Raw genomic sequence first — 17,612 nt, 5'->3', positions numbered from 1 at the left:
TAATTGTTATGTTACTTTGGGAGTAAGGAACCTTAACTTTTGTCACAGTGATTTAGTTTACTTTTAGGTTCCTGCCTGCTCTCCAAGTTGTCATTGTGTTTGCTTTTTGTTTTCGATTTTGGCAATAAAGGATACGAATAAAAACTTTAATTATAAGGGCAATAATTATATTAATAAGCATAATAATGATGATGAAGATGATGATGATGATGAGTGATGATGATAATGATTATGATAATGATGATGATGGCCAAATAATAATGATAATGTGGTGCGGCAGTTACGATGTCAACAACAACAAATAAAAACAATAGTAAAACTTAGCCTATATAGCACTTTACACAACGTGCAGTCGTATCACTGAAAAGGCGTGAACAAAAGGCGTGAATATAACTGCTTACAAAAAATAAACGCAAATTCTATAGACAATGCTTTTAATAGCCAAATAGGTATTTGCTAATTACGTTATGTTTACTTTTTTGAAATTTTTTGTAAACTAGCTTTCCAAATTTGATCCATAACAATGATTCAAACACATTTCAAGAACATGACAAATAAAAATCCTATACTTTATAAAAATGATATTTTAATTGCCGTTAAAAATGTTCACTTGATTGACTTCCTCGATTGTGACTGCTGACTTGCCTAAACGATGCCGTTCGTAGTGTCATTTTAATCTCATTGAACAGTTTTAGGACGGAGATGGTGAAAATATTGCCAACAATACAAAGGTAAATAAATTACAGCCACTCTCAACTGGTCCTTGGTAGTATAGTGGAGAGTATCTCCGTCTGTCAGTTCAAAAGGCCTATTAAATGTAGATTTGTGTGTATGTGTAAAGTTAATCAGTAAAAACCATCAGTGAGTCCTCAATGATTGAAATAGTTAGTCATTCACTCAAATAAATCAATTGGAATATAAATAAGAAAGAAAAAGGGAAGAAAAGATAGCGAAAAGGTAAGTAATGACACAACATAAAAAAAAAACATGAAAAGAAAATGTAAGAAAGGAAAATATAAGAAAGAAAAAGGAAAACGACAAGGAAACATAGCCTATAATGAAAAAAAGAGAAAAGAAAACGATAGGGAATAAAAGAATGGAAAATGAAATAAAATATTTGGGAATAGGCCTATACTGTAAATAAGAAAGGAAAAGAAAAGATAACAAAAACTTAAGTAATGATATTAGACAACAAGAAAAAAATAAAGATAAGATAAGGAAAATAATAGAAGGAAAATAAAGGATGAAAAATAAAATGAAAAGGACGTAAGAAAGGATAATAATAAGGACATTTATTGAAAGATAATTAAGGAATAATGGTAAAAACAAAATGGAAATATAGAGTAAAAAAAAAAACGGAAAAGGAACTTGGAATCACTGTGTATGCTGAAGTTAAATTATTAATTACAAATATTGACCAAATTACAAATAGGCTAATTATCTTATATAATACATTTGAGTTAAATTTATCATAAATTTCAAATTTAAAAATTATATTAAAATAATTTCTGTAAGTGGTTTACACCAAAATACCTACAAACACCAGTGGCGTATCCAGGAGTCTTTAAGTGGGGGTGCTGATGGGGGAGAGGAGAAGGTGAAGTAAGGGGCTCGATGATCAGTTGAGGGGTAGCTAACTAGCATAATAAGGTGATTTTAGGTGATTTTTAACTATTTGATCGTGATTTTTGGGGGCGCCTGGGAGGGTGCAAGTAATTTTTGGAGGGGCGTGTACGACCCCCTCCACCCGCACACCCCCTAGAAACGCCACTGACATTAATAGTCTGAGAAAATCGATAGAGCTTTTTAATTTTTGATCCTTAAAAATAATTCAAAGAAACATTACAGCTAGTTGATATCTTCAAAAACATAAAAAATATAAATCATAGACTTAAATGTATACTCTCGATTGACTACCTCGGTCGTGGACTGTTAACTTGCCCTAAACCATAAAAGATGCCGTTCGTAGTGTCAGTTTAATCTTAATGAACACTATTTTAGGACAGATATGATGACAATATTGCCAACAATACAGAGGTAAATAAATTTCAATTACTTGCAGCTGGTCCTTGGTAGTATAGTGGTGAGTATCTCCGCCTGTCACGCGGAAGACCGGGGTTTAATTCCCCGCCAGGGAGGCCTTTGCTTTTCTTGAAAAAAAAAAGGCCTACCTACATTTTTTTCTTAATTTTTGTTTCTAAAGTTAATTAGCAAAAACCATCAGTGGGTCCTTAGAATTAGGATAGTTATTGATTGGTATGCACTTGCAATTCCTTTATGGTGCAGTATGTATGTATTTCTGGTTACTTCTAAGCTATTGAAAAGTGTATTTTGTTGTTTCTGTTGATATTAGTTTTTTCCTATAAATCGGTCAATGTTTGAATTTTAAATTCACTCTTAAGTAGTTTGTTTTATTTTATGCTCAATCACAGAGTGTATAAACATAAACAAATACTGCAAAGAGAAAACAAATTAAGAGAATAAAATCAACATCACCATTTAAATTTAGAAAAATACATCAAAAGCAATTTAAAACAACAGAAAAGTTGATGGCACAAAACCAAGAGAAAACATTACAAATTTACGAATAAGAAGGAAAAAACACGATATTTCCAATATCAATGCACAAACGAACCTGCATTAGAAGAGTGATTCAAGCCTTTATTCGTTTATGAACGAATAGGACACATTTGAAATATTGAATACCGATTGAAATTGGGTTTAGAGTTGTTTCACGCTGCAGTATTATCTATCTAATCTCTTGAACCCCATGAGACTAGAATATTATCTTCAACTTCTAGTTTGAGCAACAATATGACTGCAAGTTGTCCTACTGATATTTAGAAATGAACAAAGGCCTATCAGACAAGGGTATTTGCTATTACAAAGTTATTATTAAAGATGATTCTCTTAATTAAGACAACACTCCCTTTATCATCTGATTTTGTACATGCACGTACTTCAAAATTTGCCATCTGAATAAAAACAGGTATTATCAAGTAAATGATTATTTTACTTTAGTCTCGTTCCAAGTAACTTACTGGCGGTAAAACATACTGTGTCATGATCGCCCGAGGACTTTGAAATGGTCATTCTGTCAATCAATCAATCAATCAATCAATCAATCAATTTATTAGGAATAACACCTTAAGATCGGTGGCACACACAACAATAATAGTCGTGCATCCAAATTAACATTTTTTACAGACAATAAAGTAAATTTAAAAGTAAGCATATAAAGAAATACAATTTAGAATGTTTAACTTAATGCTAAACAAAGTCGAGAAATATAATTAACGTAATTGATAAAAATTCATACAGGCCAATAAAAATCACAAACCCGTATATCGAACAAAAGCAACAAATAAAATAAATTTAAAATTAAAAATGAAAGACAAACAAATGTCAAAAGTTCTACCATGTTTATGAAAAATTGCTTATTAAGATAAATTATTTATGGAATTATGGAAAGGAATTAAAATTGATATATTTCGGACAATCAGAATGAATAATTTTAAAATCCTGTAGTATATAATAATGTCCATACACTGAAAATTGAATACAAACTAAATGTATCAAAGTGCATACACCTCATGTACACAAAGTACCAAATTTTGATGAGATTTGCTCTGAAGTTACCGGTAATTGGTTGCTTTTCCGGTTGAGCACTTGTTCTCGGACTGTCAATCCAGCTACCTTTAATCGGTAATCGGTTCAATCTCAGTATCCAGTCTATTAGGGAGCCTACTTTACTTTAAGGACCAATAGGCCGGCCCTTCACTGCATTTCTTTGTAAAATAGATTATCATTAAACTCACTTTATTAGGATTTATTAGGTTCTTCACCAGCAGACCTCTGCAATGGGATTGAAGGTACCCTGTACTCATTTTATCATCAGGTAGACCTATTGTTCATCGCTTAGTGAACATCTTTCTTACCAGCAGCACACGTCAAAATCACGCTGCGTTCACTTACAATTTAAATAAGAAACAATCATCAAGAGACTTAAAATATAAAATTAATCTAAACTAAAATGCATCAAGATATCTAAACTAAAATACATCGAGATAAACATAGATTTTTAAAAATCAGATACAATGAATAAAAGAAAATAGCCTAGATCTTATTTCGTTTCGCTTATTTATTTTACCAAAATAACAAAACAAATACAGAAAATGGTCAAAGCTGCTTAAGCAAATGAATCAATACAACTCTTTGTATTGTTGATGACGATTTATTATTTATTTGAAATGATGGTCATATCCTAAAGTTTGTTTTCAAACTTATTTTAGCCACCATCCACATCTACTTTTCAAATATAATTATTTTTTAAACTAAAATTGAGAATAATTGTTATGTGGAAACTATCGATAAACAAAACAAAACATTTATAAGTCAACTGTCCCACAAAACGTTTGGCAGCGGTGGGATTCGAACCCACGCCATCGAAATGACTGGTGCCTTAAACCAGCGCCTTAGACCGCTCGGCCACGCTACCTGAACGTACTGTCTGCCATTCTTTAATTTCTCTTTTTGTTACAATTCTCTTTTATATTTAGTATTTTGTTTATTACATACAAACCCCCCTCACATAACATAACTATGATCAAATACCACAGAGCGCCTGCCTGATTACTGCCACATTACTTGTGGAGTTCCTCAAGGCTCCTTATTGGGGCCCCTCCTTTTTATTTTATACGTCAATGATATCAATCAATCCTCAAAGTTACTTAATTTTTTCTTTATGCAGATGACACCACTGTGTTTTGTTCTGATCATAATATCCAATCATTATTTGATACTGTCAACTCCAACCTGATTCCCTTATCCCAATTCTTTGCTGCTAACAAACTTTCAATTAACCATAAGAAATGTAATTTCATCCTGTTTGGGACCCCACAGAAGTTAAAATGTATTGATACCACCCCTTTTAAAATCTTTATTGACAGCTATGACATACCCTCTGTTCAATCAGTTCTTAGGGGTATATATTGACAGCGGGCTTACATGGAAAAAGCATAGCAATGAAACTGAGAATAAAATTTCAAAAAGCCTTGGTATTATTGTCAGATTATCCCAATTTGTACCCCATAATATTCTCCGTATCCTTTACTGCTCCCTAATCCTTCCTTATTTGAGCTACTGCAATATCGTTTGGGGCAATACTTATTTAACCTACATTAACAAACTCCACATTCTAAAAAAAAAAGCTATTAGATTCATATCTGGCGCTCCACCACTGTCTCATTCCTCTCCCTTATTTTCCAATTTAAATCTTCTCAAACTCACTGACATTAACCGAATTCAACAAGGTACTTTTTTATACTCAGCCATTAATTTTATTCTCCCTAATCATCTTAGTAAAATGTTTACCCTAAATTACTCCATACATGATTATCATACTCGATCTAGAAATGACATTCACATACCTAATCATAACACAAACTATTTTCAACACAATATTAGATACACTGGTCCTATACTCTGGAATAATTTACCACTCTCAATATTAAACTCTCAATATTAAATTTTCCTAAGACACAATAAATTAAAGAAGGAACAATATTATTTTATGCCTATTATTGGCATAAAACACTTTAACCAACCAGTCTTTTTTTGTCGACATTCTTTTGTACCAGAAGTTGTTCAGCACGTTCACCTGGATTGGTATTTAATTCATCGGAATGACACGTGGTGTTTCGCACCGGTTTTAGTTTATTCCTAAAGCAAACACACACCGGTTTTAGCAAGGCAAGAGTTGACGAAGTTGTTGTCGTCTGCAAAAATGGAGCGCATGATACAATGCTTATTCTTTATTGTAGTTTATTCATTCTGTGTTGAAGCAAGACGTTCAGCACTATTTACGTATTCCTATACCGAACCTCCGACCCCGCCCATGAGAAACTGTCCGTGTGGGTAAGCAAGATCTATTTTGTTTGACTTCTGGACCACTTGTCCATATGGTTAGAATAGCCACCGAATATTGATGTCCTACTTTACAGTATTGTTATTGAATTTTTTATATTTAGGCAACGCCTAATCAAATTAGCAGACTTCCCAAGTAGGCCTACTACGGAACTTCAATAGGTACTACGGAAATGTTGCCTAATTACGGACAAAAATAGGCCTACTACGGACATTTACCACAGGCCTACTAGATCCATGAATAAATAGGTGTAAAAGTCCAGAACAAATTAGGCCCACTTTTCCATCCGAATCTCTGGTTACATTGTCCCCACACAACTCATACTTGTCAGATTACTGATATATTATTATGAAAACTAAGAAAAATTGGCCGTAAATCTTCATCCTGTCCCGTTTCTTTGAAATTCCACAGCTGTTATTATCCTGTACCTTAAGACAGATTATTAGGTGCTACGGAAATTTTGTATTTACTACGGATATTTGAAGCATGGTTACTGAAATGCATTTTACTAACTTGAGAAGTCTGTTAGTAACTAAAGTCTCGCCTTAGAAATATCTGGTTTTGTTGATGGCCTCTAGCTCTGATCCTTACTAACTCGTAAACTGGTCTTTAAAATAATTATTTCTGTGTTTCCTTATTTTAAGTTCGAATCCTTGTGACAATTTCGGGGTGTGCGTTAATGAACCAACTAATTCGTTCAGATGTGACTGCCAGGGTAACTGGATGGGGCCCACGTGTGACGATTGCTTACCACCGGCAACATGTAAGTTTACTTATTATTCTGTTATATGAATATCAATGTCAAAAACATAAATTAAATGTATTCTTATTCAGGTATTTACATAAAATACTTATAGCCGCACCTTAGTAGGACGCATTTTTTTTAACTGTACATGACTTTTGCTAGTGGGATCATTGACTTGTTTCATACTGCACTATGTATGCTTTGGTACAAGCGTAAAAGTCGTTAAAGAAAACCATATCGGCTGCTATAATCGCTTCAATCCGTAAATTTTTTCAAAATTACTTTACAGAGATACAAACTGTTGTTATATATTGTAGACGAAATCTATGTAATTCTTGTTGTGAATAATTATAACTCTAAAATAATTTGATCATGCCACTTCGAATGAGAATTGCTTTGAATATTTAGTGACACGCAAGTTGTCAAATGGAGAGGGTAATCAGCAGAATGTATTTTTTTTCAGTGGTCTGTAAGAACAACTGCCCGTACAAGCCTAACCTGTTGTGCAACGATGGTGGTATAGGATCAGCAACGAGTTTCTGTGCTGCGGGTACGGACTGCAACAATTGTGGGGCTCGCTGTCTTTTGCCGTAGTTCAAGAAATCATAATATAATAAAATATTTAAGGACTGCAACTACTATATATCTACAAATGTACACTTTATTCATATAAAATTTACAAATTGTATTTCATTGTAATACTATTCAACCTTGTAATAAAGAAAATTAAGTATGGCTTCAGTGCATACATTGATATGATAATTTTTTTAAATACAGTTTTGGAATCCCTGTTTTTGGTACGAAAGTAGTTTCCTTAACAATTGGTCTTACTGTACTTGCCCCATGAATAAACGAGGATCTATCATAAATTAATAGATAATGACAAAAGGCAAAGGGAAGTGTGGATTGCCACAAATAAATGAATTTACTCTCAGCAGCTCAAAAACTCAAAAGCATCCTTTGCGAGTGCACATCAAAATTTCATAAATCAGTAGTAGTAATACCATGCGACACATCAAATGAGTATTTGCTAATATACGAAAAGCATGTGGCTGAGCGATAAATGTTGTGGGTTTCCCATCACAATTTTTAGGGCTCATCTTCCAATGCGTTTTGAAATATATCCAAAGTAAGTTGAGTACAGTATGTGTTTTATACATTTTTAACCAATGCCCTGCGAGACTTGACATTTATATTATGTCATTGCAGATGTCATGGCAGAGAACAATACATTTGTAATTCAGTTAAAATTACTATTTTTTATTTTTTTTATTTCATCCCATTAAAATGTTCAATTCCTTGAATTCAGGTAAGCCATAGAGAGGAGACATTCTTTCGTGCCAGCTGAGGCCCAGAGCTAAGACTACCTCTCAATTCGGCATCTTTCACCATCTTATCAAAGGATCTGTAATACAAAAAAATGTTTAAATAAATTAATTCCTTTCACATTTGCAAGAACCTAACTTAAAAACACAAGTTTACCTTTTAGCGCCTTATGGATAAACTGGGCCTCAAAATGTCATCACAAGCCTCGGTCCTATCTCGTTAGTATACTACCTTTTGTGCAGAACAGTAAAATAATAATGCTAGTCCTTAGCAAATATTGAGGTCTATTCTCATTAAGGAGCTTTCCAATTTGCCCAACGACATAATGCCAGAACAGATTCACTTATTTGTAAGCATTCTATGTTATCTGCACAACATAGATTTGGACCAATCTCAACTTAAGAACTCAACTTTCTCACATGCGCAAATAACATTCTAGGTCCTACCGTCGCCGTGCAATTGGAAGCTCCTTCATATTAACCACGGCATTAAGTCAAATGCCTATGTATTCAGTCCATTGGCATTTCAACCTACTATACATGGTTATCCTTTGGTACACACATGGAAAGGGATGCTAGCAGGGGAATAGTGGAAATTGGTAACTTCTAGGTCTGATTAAAGAGGCTGACCTGGAATTTTTTGTCTTTGTACATTCTCCTGATGATGTTAAAGAGGACCGCCTAGCCGCACTGCGCAGAATCTGCTTCGTCTCTTCTCGTTGTTCAGAAAATCTCTTACTACGAGCATCTTTAGCTGCAATTTGATGAGATAAATATTTTCTGTAGAGATCATCATCCTCTTGTACCCTAAAATCAGAGGATAATAACATCAAAATAATCGGCAGTATACATGGCACATGTAAAAAAAAAGAAACTGATCTTAAAAATCTTGGTAGGATTACTTAAAAGAAATTCATCATTGTGAAATGGTTCTCCAGATTTGATGAGGATGACTGCTAATCTTAAACCAATTACTGGATTTTTCATCGCAACATCTTTATGATCACGCCTAAGGGGTCTCTTGATTAAATTGTCCTAATACCTTTTTATAATTCATGAATAAAATTCAATTTTCTCTTTTTTTTCTCTGCCTCGATGCTTTTTCGCAAACTCATTTCCTAAATGAGAAACCTTCCAATATTAAAGTTCACTAAACAAGGTAATAAAGTCTCACATTATTCATAATAAATTGTCCACCTCATACACTAATACATTTTTCATAGTTCATCAATAAAATTTAATTTATATTTTCTCTGACTCGATGCTTTTTTCCTACATGAGAAATCTTCCAATATTAAAGTTCACTAAACAAGGTAATGAAGCCTGACATTATTCATAATAAAGATGATATTTATTCATATTAGATGTTATACGGGAGCGTGATGACTACGTACAATATAAATTAAGAATAAAATGTAGGAAGTAATGCATACTTTTTCATAAGTGTTTGTTGTGTCTTTTCTTTCATTACTCTTGATTCATGAGCTCGAAGTGCTTTCTGCTCGGCTGTCCACTGACCTCTCACCGATGCTCTCTGTTGGGCCTTCAATAAGCAAAAAAAAAATTATTTTGATTTGAAGGCATCTCGTTATAACTAATACTTTGTCTCCAAGGAGTATGGTTGTTTTCATGAATAAATGAAAATAAAGGTCAGAAAGGTAATAAGGATAAGAAAGGAAATGTTTTTAAATCTGACATTTTGTTATAAAGTTACAGGAGTTTAAACATACAGCAGTTTCAAAAACAATATTTGAGAAATCAGCCTTTACGATTTTGGGCATTTCTTGGGCAGAAACCATCTCCAAATCATTAAAAATTGTTTTAGCATTTAAAATGGGAAAATACCAGCATAGCATGATGTATAGATATATAAAGTTCAGTTTAGTGCAACAAAATAGATTTCCAAAATGTTGACATTTCGAGCATGTTTTGGCCATTATCTCCAAAACAGGATTTGCAACGAGCGACTAGTTTGGCTTGTCTTTGCCACACATACACATGACACATGCAAACCTAAAAAAAACCCATCAAAAGTTAGTCTACAAGTGCTATCTACTTATTATTTAAATTTAAAAAAAAAAAAAAAATGTGCTTTGATTTTAGAAAAATATAAATTTCGTTTTACCCTTGTGACATAGTTTTTGACCTCTGCTTGCCAGTCTTTTAAGTCCTCTTGGTACTGTTTTTGAGTTTGTTGATTTTTCAGTTTCTGTTTTGCTTCCTTTTGTCTGAAAATAAAGAAAATTATGAAGTTCAAGCACAATGTTTGAATTAAATCCAAACAGAGTTGTTTAAAATAAGCATACTCTTCTGTCCCATAGACCCCGAAACTGACTGCTAATTAAGTTCAGAATTGTTAACTTTGTGTAAAAAAATCTCAGTGTTAATCACATATAAAGCACAGATTCTTAAACATATAAAAGCTTAAATGCCAATTTCTAGTAGGCCTACTTAATTGCTTTGAATTTTATTTAAATTATATTACAGGGTGTGGTGGGGTGTGTTTATTTGGTTATTCGCAATGTTGTGTGTATTAATGTGTATACAGAGTACAATACCTTATTGTAAGTCGTCGTCGTTGTAGTTGTTTTGATGGAAATAAGGATTTGATTTATGTAATTTATTAAAAGGAAGAGTTACTTTCTTGACATATTATCAAATACATAAATAACATTTACATATAATTTGCATAGAATCTTACATTGGCTAATAATCATTTTTCTATAAATCAGGGGACAGAAAACTCTTTTGATGTTTGTCATTTAAACTTAATACATATGATCCCCTTGGAGGGAAATCAAATTATGATATGTTGTGATTACCCCCCTTTTGATCACTGACAGCATATGTCTAAGTAGTCATTGGTCTCACCAGTAAAACTACATATCTCTAAAAAATGATGATGTATGATCTAGAACCTCTTGACCTATTAACCTCTGTATTCTCTCTTCTACTGCCAGGAATTATGTATCTGAAGTCATTTATTGCTAGAAATTACTTTCATTTTAAATGAATGTAATATATTTAACAAATGAAACATACTTTTTTTCTAGCATGTGTTGGGTCTTCTGCCAACTTTGGTTCCTGTACACTCTGTCCATGTTTATCTGTTTCAATTGTATGTTTTCTTCTAAAACTTTCTGATCCTCTCTGCAAACATTCATTGAAACATAAAATAATCACAATGCATTTAGTTAAATTTGTAAAATTATTACGTATTTGTTTATTACTTTTAATTATTAAAAAAAAAACCACATAAAATGGTAAACTCTGCCAATTACTGTCTTAAAATATAAATACATAAACAAAGGTTCATAAAACAAGGTTCAAAATAAAACATTTCATAAAACAAGGTTCATAAAACAAGGTTCAAAATACACAAATTTTTTTATATACTGTACACATAAATTTACTTATATTATCTGGCTAAGTAAAGAAAAAATGTTTCTTGCTGAAGAGCTTTATAATAGCTGCTTTTTTTGGATCAAATTATTATGCTGGTAACAACTTAAATAATGAAAGCTACACAGGTCAAAGTGGAGGAATATGCTACTCCAGCGAAATGTTAAAATTCACATCTTTTGTTACAAAATGTGGAGGTAAAAAGGCGAGTGGCGACGAAGAGAACTTAACCTTCTCGCAAGACTTTTAGTGATGCCATTACGTTCTTCATCCTACCGTCGTCGTGCAATCAAAAGCTCCCTAATGTTAAAATATATGCAAACAGGTTTGTATGCGAGAAAAAAAGGTGTTTTTGTTCGTGATGTTTGTATTCCTGGCCTGTCAGTTTGATTGGCACTCTGGAAACTTCCATTACCTGCTTTGTTCATCAATACATTTCTTTCTGGCTTGATGGAAAACTTTCTTTTTTCTATTCTTGTTCTTAACTTCCTGCAAAAAACAGTTCAATTACAATTATTATATTTTAAATACTGTAGCAAAAGGAAAATTTTCTCTTTTAAGAAAGGTGTTGAGTTGCCTTACCACTTGCTTTGATTTCAGTTCCTTGAGCCTCTGTTCTTCTGCCCTGCTTAGCCTCATATGCTGATGCTTCTCAATGGCGTGCTGGTAATCTTCTATGTCTTCCTCATATTGCTTGAGTGCTCTCTCCTGTTGGAGGGAAACAATATATACAACATAAAACCTAATAATTATTTCAAGGTAACTGTACAGTAACATCTCCCAACTACGTACCCCTCTGTCTGAACAGAGTTTAAAATTGGGGAAAGAGAGAGTTTGAATATTCATTATTATTATTATTATATTTATTTCCTCCATAAAAATATATATGTATATACAATATACAATACAAGATTAAAACATTAAAATTGAAAGAAAATCCATTGAAACAAAGAGTATACAGATTGCTGGCGAGTGGGGAGGCGGGCATACCAAAAGGAACGGAGTTCCTGTACAATAGATGTTTGGAATCCACAAGCACTCATCAGTAAAACTTATAGTCAAACAAGAAAGTTATATGAACGATTCCTTAACAAATTTCTTAAATAAATTAAAATTACCATTACGCACATGTAAAGGAAGGCAATTCCAACAGTCAATAATTCTATGACAAAAAGAATGAGCAAGTTCGTTGCATCGGGGATTTCTATTACAAAGAGTAGGAGATTCTTTTCTTACATTAAGAATGAAGTCAAACATGTTAATAATTGGGCTGTTAAACAATTTAAAAAAAAAAACACATATCGATGACTTTCCGACGTTTTTTAAGAGAAACAGAACCCAATTCAGCATCCGGTCCTCATAGGAAACATATCCAATATCCCCAATCCTAAGAGAACAAGTCTGGCCAAAATAATACCTAGTGAAATCTCTCTGAATGCGTTCAATCCTGGCAATATCACATTCCATATAGGGGTTCCATACTGGGGACACATAATCTAATATGGGAAGACATAGACTATTATACATAGTGAGTGAAAGTTTTGATCGACCAGTGAAACGTTTAATAAAACCAAGTACTCGGTTGGCTTTATTACAAATTGATTGAATATGCAGATGCCATTTTAGGTTTGATTGAATAATAACGCCAAGGTAGTTATGCTCATGCTTCATAGCATCACAGTTGTGACGGTAGACATAGGCCTAGTCCTACATAGTATACAAAACAGGAAACCATGTTAAAATAATGTATTCAGTCCCCTTATAAACAAAATTGTACTCAATAATATTAATTTCTAAATTTTTAAATAATTTTATCTGACCAATCAAATAAAAAAACACAATTGTGCATATTTTTATTCCTCATTCCCCAATAACATTTATAAATTAGATACCTGTTTCTTTTTTCTGTGCCTCTGTTCTTCAAGTTTCAACAGTAATTGATGTCTCTGTTGAAAAATAAACAGGAAAGCAGTGTAAGTATTTTACACAATTTGTCTTGAATGTTACCAAAAAGTATAGAATGGCAAGGGGTCCGACTGTCTGGGTTTCCTTGAAACGGAATCCTATCTCAAAAGTGCAACCTACAAACTAGAGCGAGTCCTTCAATTTTGAAGATATACACGTAAAAGTTGTTTGTATCGAACACGTGCTATGTCTAAAGAACGCCTTCACAAATTTTGAACTCTATTCAAATTCTAATAAGGCACCCTTTTTCATTTCGTTGCATGCATGCAAAATCAAGACAGTCTATACTCTTTGACGTTACTCATTCTTAGCAACTTAAAATTGTCCAGTTCTACCCACCTTCATAACCTTCTGCATCATGCAACAAACTCGTACACCAACTTCTACTCAAAATTCTCAAATCTTACTAATGTTTCTCAACTCCTACTCACTCTTAACTCTTATATATAACTTAATACCTTCTACAAACTTGCCCCTAAGCATTTCCAACACAGCCTCATCACCTACCATTCAGCCATATTAACTCCCACTCACACTTATCAACTCCTACTTACCATCCTTAACACCACATACACTCCTCAAGTATTCACTCTTTTCTTTGAGTGGGGCAGGCTATCTTTCGCTCATGGGATATTTTTTCCGTTGCACTCATAAACATTCACTATTTATTCATTTTCAATTATTATGTGTTATTTGTAATTTGGATGCACAACCAGATAGTGTGTGCCCCTGAAACAGAAGTTCAAAGTTCGATGAACTGCTACTCACCTTCATCACCTCCCCCTACTTAAATTTGGCAACTCCTACTAAACCTTGACAACTTCTACTCACCCTTAACTTTTACTGACCCTCAACTAAACCTGCTTACCCTTATCTTTTCTTGTTCTTCTAAAATACTCTGAGATCTGAGATTTCTCTGCTCAATCTCCTTCAAAGCATTTTTTAGATGAGCTTGTTCTTCATGTTCAATGAATTGCTGTGCCACCTTCTATTTAGAAATCATTCAAATACAAATTAATTGAACCAACAATTTAATTTGCAATGCCCAACATTAAAGATATACTGTTTGTGAAAAATTCTGTTAAACCTTCAAAAACATTATTTAAAAAAAAAATTATTAATATTAATTATCTAAATGCAAATTTTATATTTTTATATATCTGATGAAATAATAAGTAAATTTTGATGTTTTTAAAATTTGAATTATATTTTTCAAAAATGAAATTTCATTTTTTATCTATTTCTGTGATCTTTGTACGCTTGTATGTAAATGCTGTAAATAAACTATTGTAAATACCATCACAATTCAGCATTGTATTTTTAATTAAATTGTAAATAAACTGTTTATCTATCTATCTAACAAGACTTATATTGAAACAATTCAGTTTTGTTTTTAATTTTTTATTATATCTTGCATTGACATTTAGAAAAAGAATATAGCTTAATAATGGGGTGGAGGAGAAATAATATTTTCTCAGTTTCCAACTAAAATCTAGCTATACAAAGTATGATTTCAAAAAGGATATTTTCACAAACTAAAGCAAAGATAACAAATGTTCTTACCACCCTTTTTTGCTTCAATCTTTCTTTTTGTATGAGTTCATTCCTCATTGCCAACTTTTCTTGAAATTTTCTTTCTCGCATCCTTTGCTTCTTTGCGTCTTCTTCCCAAGCCACAAAGACATGATCACGCAGTGTTTGGGCTGGTTCATCAGCACTGAGCACGTCACCTACAAATATGTTATTGTAGAAATAAATGAGTGTTCAGCAGAGAGGAAATGTTCCTACTATTTTTGTTGAAGACCCCGGTTAAAAAAATACAAGGTACAAGGTAAAAATGGTTATTCATCCATACATGCAAATCAAAAAGGCTAGCATTGGATTTTAATTCACTCAGCTCCTCAAATGACCTTTGCATGCGAGTTAGATGGGACATGTGGTACTGCCGCAAGACTATGGCCTTCATGGGTCCCCAGGGGCCTAGTCAAAATTAATAATTCCAAATTTTGAAAAATGTCAAAAATAAAATAAAAAATAATAATATATTAATTATGGTAAACCATACATCTCAATTACAAAATGGCATTATTTGAAATGCAATAAAATGACGACAAGGGCTGTGAGCCCATTTAATTAAAACACTGGGCTGTAGAATAATTCAATGGCTTGGACTAATTCACAAATACGTCAGATGAACGTCAAAGACTGGGCCTATAGCCAGCTCTTAGTAAGTGCAACTTCGGTGCACCTAAAGCTAAATCTATGCTGAAACAGAGTGAACACAGCAGATCTACAATGCAATATAATTTAGCAAAAACAAAGCCTATGAAATAAATAAATAAGGAAACATAAGCAAAAAAAATATATATAAATAATAAGAAAAACACTTATCAAGCATCAAAATGAATTATAAATAAAGAACAATACCTGCCAAGAAGGAAGTACCTTGATACAGGCTGTCAGATGGCGCTCTTGATATACTTCTTTGTGACCTTCCCCTCTCCTCGTGTATTATCTTCTCACGGATCTGGCGACACTCCTTTAGCAGATCTAAAAATTAGATGTGTTTGAGACTGACTACCATTTAAATGTTTGAAGTTTGCAGTTTTAGAAATTACGATTAGATCTAAAATAGCACAGCATATCTAATTATATTCAGACACATGAGCTAAATTATCTTTTAAAACTTTGCTTTTTAATTATTTTATTGATGTTGTGAATGTTTAAATTGTTATTCTTTTTTCTTATATTTTATATGCTTTTTAAATATTTTATCATATTTTTGTTGGCCATGGCTTTAGAGATGACCACTTTTTGTGTTGGGCTTTAGCCCATGTCATCTCTAATCACGACCCTGATATGTGTTTATACATATTGTGACAAATTTTCAATAAATAAATTATCGAAAGAAACACATTAATGCAAAGTGTTGTTTTTATGTTCCATTTTATTGTATTTTGCTATGTGTGATACCAACCACCAGCTGATTTCAGAAAGACAAATAACATGTTGGTAATAAATATGTTCAACACTCTGAATTTGTAAGAGAATAGTAGGTTTGCAAGAGACTTTTTCTTTCTTGCTGGGGTGTGTAAGACAGTGCCAATTTCAGGAAACTACTGACCTCTGCCTAATGTCTGAATGAATGTGTGTATATATTCATTCGGAATACCTTAAATTATGCTAACTTACCAAGCCTTTGTCTCTCTCTAGCTTCATAGAGATTTTGAAGATGTCTAAGTGATGAGACTCCTTGATCATCTTCAATAAGGTCATTCAATGGTTTATGTAGCAGTTCCATAGGCTAAATAGAATGTGTGACATTCTGTCAATCAAATCTTATGTATAACATGTATAATTAAGTTTCAAAACCAATAACCAGAAAAAACATGGTGAACCGAGTGTACGATGATAGAGTGGCATGGAATGGGCAACATTTCATGTTCCTCTGGACAAATACATACAAAATATACTGTACATTACAAAAATAGAATATTTACCTTCACACCCAGTCTTGTGCATGCTTCTAATGACCGGGGACTTGTGAGGATGTAACGACAATCTTCAGCATCAACACTCTCAAAGTTGTACAGGTCCAAATTCAACATCATTGGTGTCACTAAAATGCTGAAGTACAGTAAAACAAATAGATAATCTATCTTGAGATTAGAAGAAACAGTTAAAAAAACATAACAATATAAAACCCATGGTATTATTTTTACAAAAATCATTTACAGACCTAGCCTAGCTAGCAGGAGGTAGCTTAACCAAGATTGTGACTATTTTAGAACAATGGATATTAATTGATTTATATACTTTCAATTGGGTTCACATTGTATATATTTTCATTGTGTTGGAAAATAGATGTGCAGATAACATTGTGCTGCCTGCCTTTTTACTGTCCTAACCATTGTGTAATAATTGATAATTGAAATTGGTGTTAGTGTAAGCCCTAGGCCTATCTATAAAATAGAATAATATATACTGGCCATAACTGCGTGGATAATACCTCAAAATCAAGCTCAAATTTGCACGGAAATTACCTACTGTAGCTAAGAAAATAGGTGAGCAGAATCGTAATTACTCCATAAAATAATACATTGTTTATATTAAGATTTATCAAAGCCTAGTTTTTTGAGTGGAAATTGGTACTTATTTCCTGAAATGCGCAGGTGGATTTCTAGGCTAAAGTTTTTTTTTAGGATTGCCGTTAAAAGTATATATTCCCCACGCAGGCCTAGGCTTACCC

At 32.9% G+C, this 17,612-nt stretch overlaps 2 protein-coding genes and 2 non-coding genes across 5 annotated transcripts; 2 read left to right on the top strand and 2 right to left on the bottom strand.

Moving 5' to 3' along the window:
* The first annotated feature begins 2,066 nt into the window (after window positions 1–2,066).
* Window positions 2,067–2,138, top strand: Trnad-guc. The gene has a single exon. It is a non-coding gene; the product is annotated as a tRNA-Asp (tRNA).
* Window positions 2,139–4,416: 2,278 nt separating this feature from the next.
* Trnal-aag lies at window positions 4,417–4,498 on the bottom strand. The gene has a single exon. It is a non-coding gene; the product is annotated as a tRNA-Leu (tRNA).
* A 1,175-nt stretch (window positions 4,499–5,673) lies between these two features.
* Window positions 5,674–7,412, top strand: LOC117110502 (neurogenic locus notch homolog protein 3-like). The gene is made up of 3 exons (XM_033253235.1): window positions 5,674–5,916; window positions 6,571–6,689; window positions 7,135–7,412. The coding sequence occupies exons 1-3, from the start codon at window positions 5,786–5,788 to the stop codon at window positions 7,263–7,265; spliced, it is 381 nt and encodes a 126-aa protein (XP_033109126.1). The 5' UTR covers window positions 5,674–5,785; the 3' UTR covers window positions 7,266–7,412.
* A 199-nt stretch (window positions 7,413–7,611) lies between these two features.
* LOC117110501 (coiled-coil domain-containing protein 177-like) lies at window positions 7,612–17,011 on the bottom strand. 2 transcript variants are annotated; one of them, XM_033253233.1, is made up of 13 exons: window positions 16,864–17,011; window positions 16,556–16,667; window positions 15,791–15,913; window positions 14,927–15,093; window positions 14,232–14,351; window positions 13,291–13,344; window positions 11,981–12,106; window positions 11,814–11,887; window positions 11,039–11,146; window positions 10,122–10,224; window positions 9,430–9,539; window positions 8,627–8,803; window positions 7,612–8,076 (listed from the first exon to the last, which is right to left on the bottom strand). In XM_033253233.1, the coding sequence occupies exons 1-13, from the start codon at window positions 16,972–16,974 to the stop codon at window positions 7,977–7,979; spliced, it is 1,485 nt and encodes a 494-aa protein (XP_033109124.1). In that variant the 5' UTR covers window positions 16,975–17,011; the 3' UTR covers window positions 7,612–7,976. The 2 variants fall into 2 exon arrangements, with proteins under 2 accessions (XP_033109124.1, XP_033109125.1); XM_033253234.1 differs by having other exon boundaries at window positions 15,809–15,913.
* Window positions 17,012–17,612: the final 601 nt, after the last annotated feature.

The sequence above is a fragment of the Anneissia japonica genome, unplaced genomic scaffold (assembly GCF_011630105.1).
Source record: "Anneissia japonica isolate Jap-2015-1 unplaced genomic scaffold, ASM1163010v1 scaffold3040_len1308831_cov196, whole genome shotgun sequence".
NCBI lineage: Eukaryota > Metazoa > Echinodermata > Crinoidea > Comatulida > Comatulidae > Anneissia > Anneissia japonica.
This window is presented reverse-complemented; position numbering and strand designations above follow the sequence as displayed.